Source organism: Lepidochelys olivacea (genome assembly GCF_965140295.1).
Source record: "Lepidochelys olivacea isolate rLepOli2 genome assembly, chromosome: 15".
NCBI lineage: Eukaryota > Metazoa > Chordata > Testudines > Cheloniidae > Lepidochelys > Lepidochelys olivacea.
In genome coordinates, this window is record NC_140425.1 from 17721956 (window position 1) to 17743476 (window position 21521).

General features: G+C 45.2%; 3 protein-coding genes across 5 annotated transcripts in view; 1 reads left to right on the top strand and 2 right to left on the bottom strand.

Moving 5' to 3' along the window:
• HIRA (histone cell cycle regulator) overlaps positions 1–7431 on the bottom strand; it is a 66464-nt gene extending 59033 nt beyond the window's left edge. Inside the window, exon 1 of one of the 2 annotated variants that reach the window (XM_084649454.1) lies at positions 99–378. In XM_084649454.1, the coding sequence (XP_084505580.1) occupies positions 99–135 (37 nt within the window). In that variant the 5' untranslated portion in view covers positions 136–378. Of the gene's footprint in view, positions 1–98; positions 379–5504 lie in introns of those variants that run through there. The other variant, XM_084649455.1, reaches the window with a different exon arrangement.
• Positions 7432–8683: 1252 nt separating this feature from the next.
• On the top strand, positions 8684–15359 carry MRPL40 (mitochondrial ribosomal protein L40). Of its 2 annotated transcripts, none has more exons than XM_084649506.1 (4): positions 8684–8951; positions 10489–10572; positions 12584–12739; positions 14906–15359. In XM_084649506.1, exons 1-4 carry the CDS (start codon positions 8905–8907, stop codon positions 15213–15215), a joined length of 597 nt encoding a protein of 198 aa, XP_084505632.1. In that variant the 5' UTR covers positions 8684–8904; the 3' UTR covers positions 15216–15359. The 2 variants fall into 2 exon arrangements, with proteins under 2 accessions (XP_084505632.1, XP_084505631.1); XM_084649505.1 differs by lacking the exon at positions 8684–8951 and adding an exon at positions 9051–9288.
• Positions 15360–15507: 148 nt separating this feature from the next.
• On the bottom strand, positions 15508–20062 carry LOC311531796 (synaptic plasticity regulator PANTS). Its single transcript, XM_084649507.1, has 4 exons — positions 19924–20062; positions 18940–19107; positions 16708–16829; positions 15508–15852 (listed from the first exon to the last, which is right to left on the bottom strand). Exons 1-4 carry the CDS (start codon positions 19945–19947, stop codon positions 15834–15836), a joined length of 333 nt encoding a protein of 110 aa, XP_084505633.1. The 5' UTR covers positions 19948–20062; the 3' UTR covers positions 15508–15833.
• Between the last annotated feature and the right edge of the window lie 1459 nt (positions 20063–21521).

Genomic DNA, 21521 nt, shown 5'->3' on the forward strand with positions numbered 1-21521 from the left:
GCCCCCCTCCCCCAGCTCACACCCACCGGACTCGACCCTTGGGGCGCCCCGGCTCCGGCTCCGGCCCCCGCACAGGGGCGCCCGGGCCCCGCACTCACCATTGTGATTGACCCAGGTCGGCTTCAGGAGCTTCATTGTCCCCCGGCCCGGGGCCCCCGCCGGCCCGTGCCCCCGGGACCCCCGGGCGGGCTCCGGGCTGCTCCGAGAGGCGGCGGCTCGGCTCGGCTCAGCAGCCGCCGCCGCCAGCAGCCATGGGCTCGCCCCGCTCCCGCTCTCCGCGCTGCCCGGCCCCTGCCCCGGCCGGAGCCGCCTCAGCGCCGCGCCATCCCCCGGCCACGGCCCCGGCCCTGCCCCAGCCACCTCCTCCGGGCCGCATCCCCCGCTCGGCTCCCAGCGGCTCCCCGGCAACGCCGGAAGTCTGCGCCGGGCAACCGCCTAACCGGCCCGGCGGGAAACAGCCGCCCCGAGCCCGGCTGTCCCCGCCCGCAGAGGGCGGGAGAAACCAGCGGCCCCCGGCCGCCGCTGCTCCCGCGTGGGGCCAGGGGTCGGTCTGCGGGAGCTCGGCCCAGTGCCCCCCCGAGCAGAGATGGGGCGGGTCCGGGTTGAGGGACCCCCTCCCCCGAGTCACCCCCCAGCAGAGATGAGGAAAGGGCTGCGTTGAGTTGAACACACACAGACCCAGAGATGGGGGAAGATCTGGGTTCAGTGACATCCCTCTCCCCCTGCAGAGATGGGAAAAGGTGTCGATTGACTGACACACACATCCCCAGGCAGAGATGAGGGAAGATCTGGGTTGCATGACCCACCCCTAGGCAGAGATGGGGTGTGCGGAGGTCTGGGTTGAGCGACTCCCCCGGTAGAGTTGGGGGAGGATCTGGGTTGAGTGACCATTGCATTGTGGGGATTGTTAGTGACAACCTGTAAGTGAAACTGACTAGTCTATTTTCACTGCCTAAGTTGAGAGAAATGGAAAAAGTAAACCAACAACATGAACAGGAAAATAACATGTAGATACTAAACGGGAAATAACTTTCAATAACCTGGACTCCAGTTCTGCAAACGCTACACTCCTTCAGTTCACTGGGACCACAGGTGTGCAAGTGTTTGTAGGATCAGGGCAATAGGTGAGGTATATGTTGTATTTTTAATTATGTAAAACAGTGTCCCTTTATGGGTCTCTAACTAGGTAATTTAACAGCACTAGGTAAATATCCCTGTAATGGGACATTCAGTACCCAATGTGAAACTTTATGCTACCACATACATCATTATGTAACTGTATCCAGAACATAATAAACTTGCCAGTACAAACTCTATGTCTAGACACAAGATATATTAATTGGTTAGTCTCTAAGGTGCCACAAGTACTCCTTTTCTTTTTGCGAATACAGACTAACACGGCTGTTACTCTGAAACCTGTCATTTTATTACCTTTGTAGTTGATGCTCATATAATTTACTTTCCTACAATGTCATTTTCTCTACAGTTATTTCATAAACAAAAATATTTGTTAGATGAATAACTACGCTTTGCATTTACTGTTCTTTTTACATAAGCTAGGGCAATTCTACTTCCTTTAGGGAAACTTTGTGATTGTCTATAAATTTTTCATAGTTCTAAGCATCAAAAAATCATAGAAATCGGAGATTAAAACACCCAGTAGATAATCTAGTCTACCCTCCTCTGCTTGCCTCTCTCTTCCCCTACAAATAATGTACAATGCTGTGAAGTTGGAGGAGTCAGGTTGTTTACTTTTTCATGAGTGGCCTAAGTAGCATATTAATCACACTCACTTTTAACTCTTTTATAGCATATTCCCATTAATGTGTTACCCTGTTTTTGTATGATAAAAACTTTGGAATCATGCAAAAATTTACATCATGTGATAAGACTCTAGATTTATCTCCCTTAAAGTCCTGCATGAATAGGTATGTATGCTGTATTTATTGGTGACTGTCCAGTACTAGGTACTGGTATTGGAATGCAGAGGTGAAATTCTAGCCCCATTGAAGTCAGTGGTAAAACTTCCATTGATTTACACGAAGCCATGATTTAACTCCAGGAACAGGATTGGTCAGACACATACCAGATTAGTGGTTCAGGGGTTCTCAAACTTCATTGCACCTTCATCACCTCCCTTCTGACAACAAAAATTACTACATGATCCCAGGAGGGGGGACCCAAGCCTGAGACCAGCCAAGCCCCACACCACAGGGAGTGGGGGCCCAAAGCCCAAGGGCTTCAGCCCCAGGCAGGGGGCCTGTAACCTGTGCCCTGATTCCCTGGGCTGAAACCCTTAGGCTTCGGCTTCAGCCCTGGGAGGTGGGGCTTGGGCTTTGGCCCAGCAAGTCTAAGCCAGTCCTGGTGACCCCATTAAAATGGGGTTTTGACCCACTTCGGGGTCCCGACCCACAGTTGGAGAACCATGCGCTGACTAGTTTAGTGTGTGATCTCTCACGTTGGCCAGTACCAGATGCTTCATCAAAAGGAGCCAGGAACCATTTAGCAGATAACGAAATTACCTGACTATAGGTGAAATGTTCCCCTAACCACCAGTTATTGGCTGGTGTATGCTCCAAAGTGTGTGCATGTGTAATTGATACTGCCTTCTTAACATATTATTTTTCTTTCCACAAATTTTACATGGACACACAATTCCATTGGCATTTCAAAGTATTTATATTAACATTATAATATCCAAAGGACAACAGTTCAAACACAGTCACTTACAGAAGGAATGTCAATTATTTCAGCCATAGCAAATACATTAACCTAGAATACTCAACTATGGTCAACATTTGCCCTCACCTTGAATAGCTGATTTTTGTTTAATAACATAGGAGTCACAGAGACACAATTTAAACTTATGCTCCAAATTCTGTATTTTCAGTTATCTCCATTTCAGCTAAAGAATCCTGCACAATGAGTTTCCATGAAGTATTTTGAATTCTTCCTTTTTATATTTAAAAAGGAGATGGCATTAAAGCTGAGAGCATTGTGTGGAGGAGGAAGGGAAGTGGAATTTTAATACTTATACATCATCATCCAAATGGTAGGAATGAAGTGGGGGTGTTGGAAGGTAATATGTCCAGCTACAGGATTAAAGAATTTGTGTGTCAGCCAAATCAAAGGGAATGGAGGATTATATATAGCACCCCAGCATTCAATTCTCTAAACACAGATGCATGTGAGTGATTATGTATACACTTAAATGCTTGCTGGGTCAGGCCCTATATTTGGTAACCAGTAGCTCAAATTTGATCCCTTCACGGGCTTACTTCCAGAAAGCCAGTTTGAAAACTGCTAACTAATTTCAGAAAGACCTTCAATGAAGGACTTGAATTGTTTGAATATTTTGGAAGACCAGTTGAAGGAAAACGTTCTTTTTATTTTGATATTTAGGATAAATTAGTGGCCCTATCGACATTACTGTCAAAACTCCCATTTACTTGAAAGGGGTCAGGATTTCATCTTCGGGAGTCTAATCTAAGCATCTTTCATAGTCAGCTATTTAATTAAGAGTTTTTCCATGCAAATGTATTAATCCTCTTGATTTTTTTTTAACTCATTCCACCTCCCTCAATCTTTCTGCACTTTTCAGATTGTCATCTGATTCCCCACCCACACCCCCTCCTTGGACTACATGGGTAAGACAGGCTATATCCTACTCTCAGATGGGGCAGCTACAGGCTTCAGGAGTTGTAGGGTGTTGTAGCAACCAGGCAAGGTACTAACAAACTTCAACAGGACTTTATTTTTAAAGTGGAAACCTCTTTACCAAGCTGCTGCTGCACCCTTGGTAGCTCTCTCTCAGCCTCCTCAACTCCTTCCCCCCCCCACCCGGCCCCGCTTCCTGTTTCCTGTCTTTTCAGACTCCCAACAGTCATTGCTCCCAGTTCTAATAATTACAAGTAGCATCTAAACACCGCATTCCCTCCTCTCTTAAGAAACTCTCCCAATTAAAATAAACATTGTTATTCTAACCACAGGAACAAATATGAAACAAGACACTATACTGTTGGCAGAAATATTACACTGAAAGCACTGTAGATACTACATAACATAGTCTCTAGTCCAGACAGGTGGTTGTCTGGGTCTGACAGGCCGTCTCTCAAGCTCTGGTTCCAGTGCAATGTCTTGTTGTGTTGATACTATAGTGAAGTCATCCAATGCAGACTGGTGGTTGGCATAATCTCCTCTTGGTGCATAGACAGATGCAAGATAAGAAGCATTCCATACCCGCCCATCAGAAAGTCGACAGGTGTAAGGTCCCTTCTTCTCTATGATTTTAAGAGAAGCTGTGAATTTATGGTCCCCTTTGCGTAAAATTCCAGGTTTTCATATTCTAACGAAAGAACCACACTCAAAACTTTGGTTCCTTAGCACCCTGCCGCTTGTCTGTGAAAGCCTTATACTTTGCTTGGTTCTGTTCAACTGTTTTTCTCACATCATCCTGGGTTGGGGCATCAGGTCATGCCTTTAACAATCCAGCAATCTTCAGTTTAGTATTCAACTGTTTCCCATGCAGTAACTCTGTGGGTGATCTTTGCGTTTTGGCATGTCGTGTAGCCCGGTATGCTTGCAAGAAATCAGTAGTGAAGGTTATCCACAATCACCCTTCCAGTTTATCCGTTTGCAAACTCCCTTTCAAACTTCTGTTAAACTGTTCGATTTCCCTATTGGCTTGAGGGTAATATAGGGATGATCTTCTGTGTAAAATGTTCCTCTCTGCTAGAAAAGTTTCAAACTCCAGGGGGTAAATTGACTAACATTACCTGAAACCAGTTCTTTGGGGTTACCCTCCCTGCTAAAGACTGAAGAAAGGAACTTAATTACTGTAGCAGAAGAGATTTACGATGTAAACAGGCCTGATGTAAACAGGCCATTTACTAAAATAGTCTATTAAAGTGATGGCATAACGGCAGACACCTGGAGCAGTATCAAAGGGTCCTACAATGTCAGTCACCACTTTTTCCCATGCAGATTCAGAAAGAGGAACAGGCTGCAATGGAAGCGTACAGGTCACTGCAATCTTATGCATTTGGCAAGTGACACAGGATTTTATGGGTTTCAGAGTAACAGCCGTGTTAGTCTGTCTTTGCAAAAAGAAAAGGAGTACTTGTGGCACCTTAGAGACTAACCAATTTATTTGAGCATGAGCTTTCATGAGCTACAGCTCACTTCATCGGATGCATACCGTGGAAACTGCAGTAGACAATATATACACACAGAGACCATGAAACAATACCCCCTCCCACCCCACTGTCCTGCTGGTGATAGCTTATCTAAAGTGATCATCAAGTTGGGCCATTTCCAGCACAAATCCAGGTTTTCTCACCCTCCGCCCCCCCCCCCAAACTCACTCTCCTGCTGGTAATAGCCCATCCAAAGTGACCACTCTCTTCACAATGTGTATGATAATCAAGGTGGGTCATTTCCAGCACAAATCCAGGTTCTCTCCCTCCCTCACCACCCCCCTCCAAAAACCACACACACAAACTCACAGTGCTTCAGTTTGGGAGTCCATCCCTGGCCACCAAAACAGATCCCATAGTCGTTGTTTGGTTCTGACAATTCCTTGATGAGTATTGTGTGCCAGGTGTATGGGTTTTGACTGTAATTCTTCTGGCACAAGTAGCCGGTGTGTACCTCATAGCACACAGCCATCAAGCAAAGAAAGTTCATCCCGAACTCTAAAATAAGGCAGCAAAACTGGGTCAAAGTTTTTAGGGTTACTGGGCCATCTTTTTGTCAGAAATTCCCGTAGTTTTTGTTGAATTGGACACGCTGAACAAGCAGCTTGAAATTGTTCTTTTGTAACTGCAGTAAGAGTGCTTGTAATAAGCGCAACTACTACATCCTCATCCTCCATTGGACCATGCTGGTGAAGGCAAAGGCAGGCGAGAAAGGCTATCAGCGACCACATTTTGGTTTCCAGGCTTATATTCCATTTCATATTTGAAAGAGAGTAGTCTTGAAGACCATCTAGCAATATGATATCCTGCTCTTCCCAGTCCTTTTGTGGTGAGCAACGTCGTCAAAGGGCTGTGGTCTGTGCCCAACTTGAACATGCAGCCCCACAGGTAAGTTCACCATTTTTCAGTAGCCCGGACACAAACAAGTGCTTCTTTTTCGACTGTAGAATATTTCTCTCAGCATTACTTAGTGTCCTTGAAGCAAATGCAACAGTCCTTTCTTTGTTGTCCTCATGAAGTTGTGTGAGGACAGCCCCAAGTCCATAATCAGAAGCATCAGTAGTTACAATTGTGGGCAATGCAGGACTGAATAGTGCAAGTACTGGACTATGTACAATGAAGTCTTTCACCATTTCAAAACTAGCTTGTGCATCCATTGTCCACACTAAGGTTGAACTTCTCCGTAGTAATTCTCATAATGGTTCAATGACAGAAGCATAATTGGGAATGAATTTTGCATACCAGAAGGTAAGATCCAAGAAGGAATGTAAGGTTTGCAAATCTGTTGGAGGAGGAGCATTTGAAATTGCCAGGATATGAGCCAGATCAGGTTTTAGTCCAGCCTGTGAAATTGTATGCTCCAGAAAGGAGAGTTAAGTTTGTCTAAATTTGCATTTGGACCTATTGAGCTTGAGGCCTGTTTTGCTGATGCAGTTTAGTACAGACTGCAGGTTATTGTCATGCTCCTCAGAAGTATTTCCAAACACGATAATATCATCCAGATAGCACTGAACTCCATGTTGATTCTTCAGAATCAATGACATCATTTTTTGGAAGGCACTTGGGGCAGATGGGAGACCGTATGGAACACGTTTAAAATGAAATAGTCCCTCATATGTAGTAAATGCTGTGAGGTCTCTGCTATCTTCATGCAACATAACCAAGTAGTATGCGCTCTGCAAATCAAGAGTAGAAAACATTTTTGCTCCACGGAGTTCTGCAAATACTTCTTCTATGTGAGGAAGAGGATGGCTGTCAATCACAATAGCTTTATTTGGGTCCCTTAAGTCCACTCAAAGGTGAATGCCTCCATCCTTCTTCTTCGTCACTACTATAAGTGAAACCCATTCTGAGGACTTAATCTCTTCAATAATGTCCTCTTGAACAAGTTTTCTAAGTTCCTCTGAAACAGCTTCCCTGACTGAAAATGGTAAGCGCCGTAACTTCTGTTGTACAGACATCACATTATTCCACATTTTAACTTTATGCAGAAACCCATAAGCACAACCGAGTTTCTCCTCAACCTGGTGTTGGGTCCCAGCTGAAACTGGTGCGTGTTTACTGCAAGAGTGCTTTGATGAGGAAGATCAATTCATCTATTATCTACCCTGAGATTTAAAGCAGCCAATAAATCTCTGCCAAGGAGAGGAGTGCCTTTGTGGACAACGTAGAACTCTGAAGTTACAGAGCAATCGCCAAAAGTAACTATTGCTGGCAGGCAGCCGTGTACTGGAATATGGTTTTTCAAATAGCACACAAAGTGAAGTTTGGGTTCAGTAAGAGGCACATCTTTAAAGTAATGCAAATAGATGGAATCAGATAGTATAGATACTGCTGAGCTAGTGTGCAACATTAACTGAATAGAGTGTGATTTGCCTGAGACTATGGCGGAAACGTTGACAGTGCACTTCATTTGTTCTGGAATAAGTGCAGTAGTGATTTTGTCCACGCTCAGCACAGTAACATCTGGTATTGTAACTGCATGCACCTGTTGATTGAATTGGCTGCTACGACATTTTACTTTAGCAAAATGCCCAATCTTTTTGCAATGATTGCACTGAGCTACTTTGGCCGGACATCCTGTGTAGCTTGCAAGGTGTTGTGGGGATCCACAGTGAAAGCATGCTTTTACTGTATTTTGAATTTGCTGATTCGGTGGCTTTTCATTAGTTTTCCTCTTGTAATCATTTGTCTGCAGCGATAGTGAACTTTTCTGCAAAAGAGTCACAGCCTGGACTGTTCCTCCTGTATCCATGCTCATTATTTGGCTTCAGCTGTAGCTGACTCAATCTGAGTAGCAATGGTTATTGCTTTTTCTAGTGTAAGTTGTGGTTCTAGAAGTAAGCATTCTCTTACATGAAGCACGGTTGTTTTCTCAATGAGCTGGTCTCTAATCATCTCATCTGCCATATTCCCAAAGTCACAAGTTATAATCAAACTCCTCAGGGAAGCAGTATACTGCATTATAGTCTCCCGTTTTCTGCTCACGCTGGCAAAGTCTGTAGCAATTAGCTATTACATTCACTTTTGGCACAAAAAAGTTCTTTAATGTAGTGAGTGCAGTCTCATATTTATCAGCTGCAAGGGGAAAAGTGTAAAATATATGCGGCCCTTCTGTTCCAAGGCAGTGGATTAGCAGAGCATGCTTTCTTACTTCAGAAATCTCTGTAGCACCGATTGCAAGCAGATAAATCTCAAACATATGGATCCAGGCAATAAAAGCAATTGGAGGCTCATGTGGGCTTTGCAGAAAGGGCGCAAGTGGGTTCAGAGGCAGGAGAGCCATCCTCATCGCCAAACTGTTCTAGCAACCAGGCAAGGTACTAACAAACTTCAACAGGACTTTATTTTTAAAGTTGAAACCTCTTTTCCAAGCTGCTGCTACACCCTCGGTAGCTCTCACTCAGCCTCCTCAACTCCCCCCCTCCCCGCCCGCCCTCATTCCCGTTTCCTGTCCTTTCAGACTCCCAATAGCCAGCGCTCCCAGTTCTAATAATTACAAGCAGCATCTAAACACCACATAGGGAGCCAAGTATTTGGTGATTACTCCAGCGGGACTGGGTTGAAGAGGCTTTCTGGACTCCCAGGCTGCAAGGGCTGGCCAGGCTCTAGGGTTCACGTGTTTGGGGTGAAGGGCTGCAGGCGGGTCAGGGACCAGTCACCGGAGGAGTTGAGAGGATTCTCGGCTGGCAGGAGCCAGGGGTTCCGCATGAGACTCGCGCGTCGTTTCTCCTGGAGCGCCCCCTTCAGTCCCACGTGAGTGGCAGCCCTGCGGTCAATGCAAAGCGCCTCTTTCCCCTGCCTAAAGCCTCTCGCCCGCCTCGGGCACTGAGCGAGTCCGGCGCGAGCGTCCCTGGCGTCCCACGCCGCTCCGCCCGCGGGGCCGGATTCCTCGCGAGGCGGAACCAGGGGCGGCGGGGAGCAGGTTTGCAGCCGGCCGCAATTGCGGGCGCACCACACTGGCGGGGACCTGAGAGGAGGCGCTGCTGTTGCTGCTGCTGAGGCGTCCCGCAAAAGCCATGCTGGCGGCAGCCCGCGGGGCGGTGCGCCTGCTCCCCGGAGTCCGGGGCGGAGCGGGGAGCTCCCTGCTCAGGTAGGGCCAGGGATAGCCTGGCCTGGGGCTCGCCGGTCGGTCCCCCGCCCCCAGCCGGCGCGTGTGGCCCCTGTGACCCCACCTCCTGCCGGGCCCGTGGCAGGGCCCTTCCGCTGCACGCGCTGTCCTCGCGCGGGGAACGTCGGGCGCGTGCGCCCCCCCCCCATCCCCGTGATACGTGGTGCCGGCCGCTCCCCGCACGCGGTTCCCCCCTTGGGCGGAGTGGCCACGCCCATGGGGAATGCAAAGGCATAGTAGTCACTGGGCCCCTGCGTGGCATGCTCTGATCCAGCAGCCCGTGCCCTGCCCTGCCCTGGGGTCCTTTGCCATAGGTGCCTTCCACCAGCGTGGCCCTTGTTGAAATTTCCTGGTCTTTCACGTGTTGCGCCATCTTGATCTGCCTGGCTACCCTCACTGCCAATTGTGGGTGCTGCCCTCCTGGAAGCAGCAGGTCCCAGCATGTGATACATGTTCCTTGGCATCGGGATGGAGTTTTGCAAAAAAGTTGGATTGAGATGGAGTATTATATGCAAGCGTTGTGGTACCAGCAGGCTTAGTCCGGGCTCCAGCAAAAGGGCATGGACAAGTTGGTGGCTCAGACTTTGACAGATTGTATTTCTTTTGTAGCAGACTTCATAGACCCTGAGAAACTGTATCACCCTGTTCCTAAAAGTGAAGCTGCAAATGCTCCCTAGTCCACAGAATCAGTTATTTTTACTTTTCAAATACATGGTCATTTGAATTTGAGACATAATTAATTTGTGGAGTTTTTTTTTTAAAGTGATTTTTCCCCCTTGCGGATTCAAACTTTCAAACAGTGCAAAATTTGGACTGTTATTGGGCTGAAAAGGTTCATATTTGTTACAGTTGAATTAGTGCCAGGCACCACTACTCGCTCAAACAGTTGAGGATGGACTGAAGATTATTCATTATAATATCAGGGGGTAGCTGTGTTAGTCTGTATCCACAAAAACGAGGAGTCTCGTGGCACCTTAAAGACTAACATTTATTTGGGCATAAGCTTTTGTGGATAAAAAACCCACTTCTTTTACCCACGAAAGCTTATGCCCCAAATAAATCTGTTATTCATTATAATGTATTTATGCAAATGAAATCATTAATAAAAGGCAGTCTACAAAAGCTATATATTAACATAATTGAATTTGATTCTTCTCATGCTTTGTATTCCTTTTTTCTTAGTTCTCAGCTGTCCTGGACCATTCATTTTCGGGGAAACCACTGGCAGACTTCTATGCTGGCATTTCAGGCGTCCCTCCCCATGAGGTAAAATACAATTTATATTGTATTTCATAGAATAGTTTTCAGATGTTCAAATCCTCTTTACAGGAAGTTAGGAAGAATTTAAATTATTCAAATGAATAGGCGCACATATATAGTTCTACATTATGAGGCATAGATATAAAATCAGGTAGAACTATTAGACTCTAGCCTAGTGTTTAATTCCCATATATGTAGCTAGTGTTCTGAATAAAATTTTAGTGTTAATGGTTAGTTGTATTTACTCATAATTCCTCAGTTATGAAGGCATGTAACGTAAGGGTGTAAACGTTTGGGGATATTCTGGTGTAAACAACTTTCTAGTTTTTCCTTTTGAACAGTAGTTGAAATGTAGCACTAGCTGCACTAAAAATACTTGAATGTACTTTTTCTACATTTATAGATGTATAGTATCAGTTTGCATGCCACCCTTTTCTTAATACAGCTTGGTTAAAATGACTCCATAGTTAGTAACTAAAATACTGTACGACTTCTGTTTCAAGCCAACATCCAAATATAAAACCTGTCTGCCTGTACTGTATTGTGTATGTAGTATAAGGAAGCAGCCTGGCTTGGTGGACTGAACGCCAACCAGGAACACCAGAGTTTTAAACCTGACTGCCATTGACTTATTCTGTAGCATTATGCAAGTCACTGATCCACTTGCCTTGGTTTCCCTATCTGTAAAATGGGCATAATACTTCAGAGTGTTGAATTAAAAGTAAAAATTAATATATTGATGCTTTGGGGAAAGTATGATCCAGTACAGACCCTGGATTTGGCTTGTATTATTAGAAAGAAATATGTGTCTGAGCCTGCTGAGTTTGTGCTAATTGAAGCAGGCCTGTTAGTTTGCAAGATCTGTGTTAATTGTAGAAAAACATCCAGAGACAAAGAGTCTGTTCTAAAAGTGATAAGATAACATGTTACAAATGTTTTTTTGAACTTAGGAACAAAATTTGTTGTGCGTTTACTTTTACATTCCTATTTTGCTTGTTTTTTTTTTTAGTGTATAACAGGTGGCATGGATAGATTAATTGGAGTCTGTCATGCCCCAATGATTTGAGAATAGTTATGTTAAAGAATGCATAGGTAATAAAATGTAGGAGGTATGTTAAGTAAAATAAGGTATGATTGCGGATGTATGTTTGAATGAGTAATAAAAGATTGAAGTGCCAGCCTAATAAATAACACTACATCTAGAGGAAAAACCAATAGGCCAAAGAATGAGAATGCATTGGGTAAGATAACTGGATTACCCTGAGGGCAAGCCAGAATCCACCCCGCAACTGCCCCAAGGATAGGGGGGCCAAAGGCCAAGATAACAACAAGCCATCATTGCTGTGCCATCTGTGTGATTGACTATAATTTCAAACGTGAGAACAGTGATTGATTATCACTTCAAACATAAAAACTGCATGACAAAGCAAACCCTATAGATTTGAATAAGGATGAATCCCTATAAAGATAGACTCTAAAAACTGGGAACTTTGAGTCTGGTTCTGCAATTACCCTTCAGGAGCATCGGATGCGCTTCTGACAAGACTCGGCTCCACATGTCCTGGCCACTTGGCTAGTGACTTGGCACGAGCAACTTTAAGGTTGGTAACTATAACAACCACCTTGCAGAACTTGTGTGAGTGAGTAGCATGTTATAGCTGTAACTGATTAATTCTTTCTGTATTCACAGTAAACACAGCATATTGTCTTATCCCCTAAATAAGATCCTGCTGGTTTTCATTTTCTAAGTATAACAGAAGTGCTGTAAGGACTAATTAGTTAATGTTTGTAAAGTGCTAAGTATTCTTCTGTGTACAGATTGATATAAGAAAATGTACTATATTACAATTTATATTGATTTGCTGCAAGAATGCTTCTCAAATTCCCAGTATGTATAGATAAATATTCCCTATTAGACACACCGTTTTATTCTAGGATGGGTTTACTATAGAAACAAAAAGTATTATTACATGGGTATACACAGATACAAAATTTTTAAATTAATTTCCTCCGCTAGAGCAGAACCGCGGAAGAAAAAGAAGGCAGATCCAAGGAGAGAACAAGCACAAAAGGACCGTATGAAGAAAAAGATAAAAAAGCTGGAAAAAGCTGCCCTGGAAATGATTCCCATTGAGGATTTTGTAACACCATTCAAGTTTTTGGATGCTTCAAGGTATGGAGAACTGCTAGCTTTTACTTTGGGGTTGATTATGAACTGAAGAAGTGCAAATAACAGTGAAATACCCTCTACCTACTAATACTACCCTGTTGCCCATAAGCTGCCTTGTGCTAGATACAAGGGAGTCAGTTTTGAGATAAATAGTTAAAGGATCAAGAAATTTGTGACTTCTGCAACTCCAGAATTTCTTTTCTTGAGTTGTTTCTCCTTCTACAAATTGCTTTTGAAACAGTGTTTTGTGTTTGTAATGAAAAATTGTAATTCTGGGTGTGGGATACAGAGTTTTTTAAAAAATCTTTTGATAAATCAGATGGGATCAGTCTAAGACTTTATCTCCAATTCCAAGTGCTGAGATGGACTTTGGAGGAGTTTCTGGAGGGCTCAACAATCTATCATGAGAGGAGGGGCAGCAGATCCTTCTCTCTGATTTTGGAATGTTCTGCTTCGCACATGCGAAAACATATCAATGTAATTTGTTTGGTGTGACTTTTATTCCCATTTTAGATTCATTCGTATCCCTGCTCTGGCACCTGGTAAGGGGAGTGTTGTTTACTGGTTGGAACAAGAATTTTAGAATTATAAGTCCTAGGTTCTACTCCCTACCTACTCTGCCACTGACTTTTGGCAATGTACTAGTTGTGGCTGTGTCGGTCCCAAGATATGAGAGACGAAGTGCGTGAGGAAATATCTTTTATTGGTCCAACTTCTGGTGGTGAGACACAAGCTTTTGAAAAAAGAAAAGGAGTACTTGTGGCACCTTAGAGACTAACCAATTTATTTGAGCATGAGCTTTTGTGAGCTACAGCTTGAGATGCCCAGAACTGTTCTTCAGGTCTGGGAAAGGAATTCCCAGTGTCACAGCAAAATGCAAAGTGTTTAATAGCCCATTGCCCTGCTTGTTACCCCTAACAAAGGCCCTGGCTTCTTTATGCAGAAAGCTCCTTATTGTGCCACAGGTGGGCCATGGAGTTTTTATAGCATGTTGGGTGGGCCTCAGAAAGAAAAAGGGTGAGAACCCCTCTTGTAAGGGACCATTCAAGATAGAGTGGCCCATTAACACCTCTGCAGTCAGAGAACAAAAATATGGGGTTAGTGTAGCAGGCAGCCTGAAGGCCCAGTGCGTGCTAAAAAAAATTCAAAATTTGCCACTCTGGTCTGAAAGGGGGCAGAGCTGGCTGAGGGGGAGACACCATCTGGCAGCCTGCTGGAGCACTCCTACTAGCAGGGGGCTGGTGAGTGCCACAGGGGGGCAGGGTGAAGGAGAGTGGGTCTCTGGGCAGGTTTGTGGGGTGAGAAGGCACTCTGGGCAGTGAGGGGGCACTTTGAACTAGGAATTTGTGGGGATGCTGCAGCAAGTTTTAGGCTGCTCAGCCCCGCGTTGTGGCATGTGGGTGCCACCTGCCCACTTCTGGCCCCGCTCTGTGGAGGGGTCTCAGGGCGAGGGGCGCTGGGCATAGGGAACTTTGGGGGGGAGGGGCACTGTGGTTCTCAACCTGCATTGGCCCACAGTGATAAATAGGTTGAGAACCACTGGGTTAGTGGGTTACAGATTATTGTAATGAGCCATAAATCCATTATTTGTAGTGTCTAGCAGAGCAATAAATTTAAGCTCCCATACATTATGCGCTAACTACTTATGCTAAACAATCTGTTTCACCTTGCATTTTTCTGTGACCTGGGAGTTCCTTTCCCAGATCTGAAGACAAGCTCTATGTGGCTCAAAAGCTTGTATTACCTCACCCACCTGGTCTCTCTAATTACTTTGGGCAAGTCTTTAAGCTCCTGTTCTCTTACCTTTAAAAAAGATAATTACCTCAGGTGTATTGAGGAATGTTTGTAAAGGAATCTTGCAAAATTGCCACAAAACGCATCAGCTTAGGTACAAAATCTTCTCCCCCACTCTCCCTGTGGTGGCAATAGAGAGAACATGAATGATCTTTTACTTGTTTGTTTAGAAACAAACAGATGAATGGGCAAGTGGAATTTGCTGTTAGATAGTGCAGTAGTATCCTCCCATGAAAGACCCTACATAAAGGCAATCCAGAGTATTGTGTGTTTGGGCCAACTTGCCTCTTTGTATCTCACTGTAGTTTTTGTTAGATGCTTGCTCTTTGGGATGTCAGCAGCTTCTGTGTTAAAATGTTCTTTCACGTTTGCCAGAGTGCGAGATATCTCCCCGCTGTCCTTTGAGGAGAGTGAAAGGCGAGCCCTGCTCTTGAAGAAGTGGGCCCTGTACAAGCAGAAAGAGCATGAGGCAGAGATGGAAACACTGAAGTCTCTTATGGCAGCTCAGCAGGAGGCACTAGAGGAATTGCGTCTCGAATCAGAAGAACTTTACCAAGCAGCAATAAGACGAGACGATGACCTGTTTCCCTTTGAGAAGGAGGGGCCTACTTACACACCACAGGTTCCTGGCTATGAGGCTCCTGAAGGGAAATGCATCGACGTTACCAAAGTGTACACACAGTGAGATCAGAAGATTGTGCCACGCAGCTGCATTAAAGGGCATGAGAGGAGGACACAATGGGATGCGACTAGACTATTTCTTTCGCTTTTTCAAACATCCCTATGCAGGTGGCTGTCAAAAGAAAATAAAAAACCACCTGTCCTTGTTCCCTTTCTTTTTATAACTGGCCATCTTGACAATAAAACCAAAATACTTTAGAACCCCGTTTATCTAACCCTCCCTTAGCCAGTTCTCTGCATTTACCGTGACTCCAGGGCCAGAAGCGGGCAATCTCTCCTGTAGCCATTAGATGGTGCTGTGGCATAGCATTTTCCCATTCCGTGATTTATTCAGAGTTTTGATTATCTGATCTGGCCCTGGTCCCAATTAGACTACATAAACAGGGTACTACTCTACTGTATTTTTATGCCACAAACTGAAGCATGGTCCCATGTAGGGACATTTTTCACTTATGGAATATTTTTCCCTTTTCATTTATTCCTGAGTAACAATTCCTCACTCTGGACAAACCATAGTTCCTGAGGGTATAATTATGCCATGAAGAAAAATTGTTAAAGCGATCGTATGTCAGTCTGCTGTAGTGGAAAGATAATAACTGCCAATTTCTCCTTTAGCTCCAATTCAGGTTTTGCTGAGGTGCCTGTGTACAAATCAAGGGGAAAACAGATATGACATGTATCACAACAAAGTAAATATAGCTATTTATACTGCATGGCTAATGTGATAAGACATTCCATTTTAACTAATTTGCTTAAAGCCATAAGACTTATCTTTGAAAGTCACTGAAGTCACTTTATTTTTGTGATAACTTTTAATGCTTTCACAAACATATTTTAAGAACAAAAACTGCTTGAGAATAATTTTGCAGGGGCAAACAGCTGGCATAGGTCAACTTTATTTTCTGTCTGCTGCCCCCTGGCACACTGTTAAGGATGACAATAGTGCATCTGTACAAACTGGTTAGGTTTTGTTTTTTTTCCAAATACTAGCTGCTTGGGCTGTCCTGATTACTCTAATCTCTATTGCCAATGGAGAGGGATATCTTAGTTTTTTAATTCCTCACCTGGCCAGCCTGGTCTTGGGCATACCAAAATGGCAGCAGACTTAGCCCATGTGAAGGAAGGGGGGCGGCTCTACTAGCAAGAGCAGCCAGGCTACATGAATGTGTGCTGTTTCAAAGCAGCAGGCATTGTCCTTGTCTGGATGGATGGTAAAGGGAATGAAAAAGGCAGAGGACTGTAGCAGACAAGAATCAAACTGAGCACCTGAACTATCCTTTTAAAATATTTACATCTCAATAAGATGTTTCTTAAACACCATTAAATGTACCCCAAAATAGGCATTAATGAGGTGGGTGGCTGCTGTGAGCAGAAGTATAAGCTGAGAAGTCTCTCTCCTTTAGAGGCTAGTCTTATTTCAGAATCACATGGCAAAAAAATAGCATGGGCCTCACATCTGGTATATGAGGGCCAAATATGGTAGGTAGTCTTATTACTTTGGTTTATCTTGACCAAGAGGAAGGTACCAGTCCCTTGGTGGGCTTTTCCTGAGCTTCCACACTGGATCATACTTCTGTTTTTCCAGAATCCGGGCTCTTTCACTCTTGCATAGGGATTCCTGCAATGCATGACAATACGATACTCAACACTCAAACACAGTGTGCTGCATTTTCAAAGCACATTATAGACATTAACTACTCACACAACAACTCAAAAAGAAAAGGGAGTACTTTTGGCACCTTAGAGACTAACTAATTTATTTGAACAAAAGCTTTTGTGAGCTACAGCTCACTTCATCAGATGCATGCAGTAGAAAATACAGTGGGGAGATTTTATATACACAGAGAACGTGAAACAATGGGTGTTACCATATACACTGTAAGGAGAGTGATCAGGTAAGGTGAGCTATTACCTGGGGGGAGGGGGCCGCAGAACCCTTTTGTAGTGATAATCAAGGTGGGCCATTTCCAGCAGTTGACAAGAACATGTGAGGAACAGTAGAGGGAAAATAAACATGGGGAAATTAGTTTTACTTTGTGTAATGACACATCCACTCCCAGTCTTTATTCAAGCCTAATTTAATGGTGTCCAGGTTCCAAATTAATTCCAATTCAGCAGTCTCTCGTTGGAGTCCATTTTTGAAGTTTTTTGTTGAAGAATTGCGACTTTTAGGTCTAATCGAGTGATCAGAGAGATTGAAGTGTTCTCCGACTGGTTTTTGAATGTTATAATTCTTGACGTCTGATTTGTGTCCATTTACTGTTTTACGTAGAGACTGTCCAGTTTGACCAATGTACATGGCAGAGGGGCATTGCTGGCATGTGACGGCATATATCACATTGGTAGATGTGCAGGTGAACGAGCCTCTGATAATGTGGCTGTTGTGATTAGGCCCTATGATGGTGTCCCCAGAATAGAAAGACTCCAATGAGAGACTGCTGAATTGGAATTAATTTGCAAACTGAACACCATTAAATTAGGCTTGAATAAAGACTGGGAGTGGATGTGTATATTCCTGTACAAATAATTATCTTTTCAAAAGATCATTACTTTTTAGGCCAAAAACCCAAACCATAAGGCCTACATTTTCAAAAGTAGCTATTGGTTTTGAATGCCTCAATTTTGGGGCGTTCAGTGTTGAGATGCTTTCAAAGGGCGTTGTTTTCACACAGTGCTGAACATCCACCCTCTTAAAATCAGGCCTCTCTATTGTCTCAAGTTGGGAACACAAGTGTTACTTTGAAAATTTAGGCTTAATGATCCTGATAAACAAAGCTTTAATAATAGTAGCACTAACACCACTATGATATTTATTTCTGCCTCAATGGTATTCTATTAAGTTGGGTTGTGTTTTTTCAAATTCTCCTTTTATTGGCAAGACAGCACAATTGAGGTTTCTAGGAGAGATTTGAATGAGGCAAGGAATATAGAGAACTGGCGTGAGGTTGTGGGCATAGGCGACAGAAGCATAAAAAGGCAGGCATTGGAGAAGGAAATGGGAAAATTAAGGCTGACATTGTTCATGGAGTGGAAGGGAGAAGGCGGAGAACATGAAAGGTGGCAAAGTCAGAGCCATATACTGTGCTGAATGACGGATGTTGGCTCTTAAAAGCAATGACAAAGCTTGAACATGAAATAAGATAATGGGGAGCTAGTGGGGAGAGCTGAAGAAGGGATGATACAGTCAAAACAAGAGGAGAGGAAGATGATTTTAGTGACAACATTTTGTATGGATTAGCGTGGTGAAAAAAGCAAGACATTTTTCCCTCTACAGTTTTGAAGAAAAGGTTGTGGATTGAAAAGGACAGTGGCAGGCAATTTAGGCTCAACATTTAGTTATTTTTAAAGGATTTGTAAAATCTTATAATGTTGCAGTTGTTAGTCCCCTCTGCCAGGAACAAAACACACCCAAGAGTTAAACGTATTGGAAAATTATCCAACAACATCTACATAGTGCCTCACAAACATAGAAAAGGCCTGTTCTCATCACTGACATAACTATTGTTCAATATACATTACACCAGCCTTGTGACAGGCTTGCCCACTCAATTGTGGAAGTACTTTATATTGATACATTAGAAAAATCTACTTTTTTTTATTGTGGTATGGGTGGCTGAGTAGATTTTTTGTGGGGGAAGGTTAATGCTGATGACCATGGTGCATGCATGATGCACAATTTATTTTTTAAACCATTCTTAATACTACCTTCAGTTTGGCATTCATCATACCTTAGCATCTGGACTTTTGCTTTTTTCCCACTTTCTGCAATTGCCATAGTCTATTTTCCACTGTTCACAGGAGGGCGCTTCCCCATATGTATAATAGTTATGGAATAAATTACGGATGCCCTTACAGTGTTTCCATTCAGACCAATAATCCTCACATGTTCGTGGAGGCTGGTAAAATAGCAAAAAAAATATGTTAAGAAGACACTTGCAGGAGACGAATCATGATATTTGGACTCAGCAGTAAGGAACAAGATGTTTCCGAGTTTAAAAATGCCCAGTCTATGTTGTCACGGTGGGAAATCAAACCTGTCCCATTCATTTCAGCTGTCTTGATGGGGGTATTTTCCCCACATGCTGTCTCAGTGTATTGTGTTTTGAGATTAAGTACTGTGCTATTGTTATTCCTTTACTCCTCTGTCAGGAACCAAGTGTGCAACTGTCGTTGTTACTTTGCTGTACAGAGGCTGGGACAAAGAGGCTCTGTCTCGTGGGGGCGGGCCACAGGAACTATTGCATTATGAACAAGTAATCCAGAGATAAACAGCTCAGGGTAAGACTCAATGTTTAAGGACTAGAGTTGGGCTACTAATATTCTTCTACCTGATCAGTTTCATCCTGAAACACACAACAGGGCGTTTTCCGACTGCTCAGAGCAACTGAGGCAGTAGCCGGAGTGCTGGGCCCTGCTCTCAGCCTTGGCCACCGGCTCACGGTGGGAGCCTGGGCCCACCCCTTATCCCGGGAGAGACAATTACACCCTCAGCACACGGGGGCAATGGTCCTCCCCTCGCAGCTTGGGGCGGGCGGTTTGGCAGCCCGCAAGGAGGGGGGTCAGGCGCCCGGAGACCCCGGCCGCAGGCCACCGCGCACAGCTGGGCCGCTAGGAGACGGACGGGGATGGCCCGGCCTGTCATGACCTCGACGGGCCCCAGGCTGCCCGCCTCACTCCCAGCCGAGCCCGCGCGCGCCCGCTCACTCACTCACCCTCCACGCGCCGCCGTCAGCCATGCTGCTGCCCGGCGCCGTGAGCCCAGCCCCGCGCTGACCTCATCGAACCAATCGGACAAGGGTGTATGACGGACTGCTCCATCCCAGCCAATCGCCAGCAAGCGTGTAAAACTACGTTTTCCGGCCGCGTGAGCCGGAGGGGCCGGAAGGCCGAAGGTGAGCCAGGTGTTGCCACGGCTACCTGTGCTCCGCCCCTGGCTGGGGAAAGCCAATGACGAGACAAGAACTGGTCTGAGCGACGCAGCGCTGAGCCACTCAGCATTCGCCTGCCTCCGGCGCGCAGCAAGCGGGAAATTGGGCAACCCGGGACGAGGCAGAAGGGTGCGAAGTGCGTGGGCGCGCGCTGCGCCAGGGACAGATGCCACGTGCCGCTCTCAGCAGCGCGCGCCCGCGCGCGCGTCGCCGACACAGTGCCCGCGGCGGGCGAGGCAGCGCGCAGTCCTCCCTGTCGCGCGGGAGCCGCCGAGATGGGGGAGGGGTGTCAGGCTGCTAGCGCTGGGAGAACTCTGCCTGCGGGAATGGAGAGTCCCCCGTGAGCAGGCTCTGCGCGAGAGCGGGCCCTAAATGGGGACGCCTTCCTTCCCAGGGGGGGCTGCGCAGCCCACAAGGCAGCTGGGCCCCCCTGTTCCCTCCCGGCCCGTGTTTTGGGCGCAGAATGCCCTCCGCAGTACTGGATGGATGGCAGCTGTCATGCTGCTTCCTACTGCAACTGCTATGGTTAAGGTTCCCGATAACCGGTTGCGTTCGCCCGCTGCTCCCTTTCTAAGCTTTCCCCCTTGGAGCGAACATTGTCTGTGATGGGCATCGCTGGAAAAATCGGGAATTTTTCAGAAAAGGGGAAGCTAGATCTCTTCAGATGTTTTTGAAGTCTGGACAAAAACAAATGCTTTTGCCATTGTGAAAGGGAACCCCTCACTACAATCAGTGACAGATACTCAAGATGTGAACAACTTTCTTAGCAGTGAGAGGAGCGTGAGGGAATCTGTGAAGCGATACTCAGTATGCACCATCTGCCTCATGGGGCCAGACTCTTTGTTGGTGTAAATGCATGTAGTTCCATTTACACCAGCAGAGCTTTGCCCTTCTATGCCAGGAGAGAATTTGGCCCATTCTATTTTAAAATCAATGTAATAGCTACTGATGAACTCACAAGAATGAAGATTACTCCCCACCTCTGTCTCAATTAGGGACAGTTTTTGATTCTTTTTGGATTTCAATAAAATTACCAAATTACTGTTTAACCTCAGATGTGTAACCACTTGGGCTTTCCAACCACACAACTCAAGTGAATCTTCTTATACACAGGTGTGCGACCAATAGCTGAGTTTTTAGCCAATTCCAAGTCAGAAGAGACTCAAGAACAAGTGCAAATTCTGTTGGATTCTTTAGGCCATGGCAATCTCAAGTATCAGAACCAAGTACACAAAGGCCTGATTCCTTTGCTGACATGCACCCCCACAAAGCCGAATAGCTGTCTCTGCAGACACTCGGGACTGTGCAGGTGAGCAGAAAGAGATGTAATCAAACTTCAGCTCATTCTTTAGTTTTATCAGAACCATCTGTTTCATAATGAA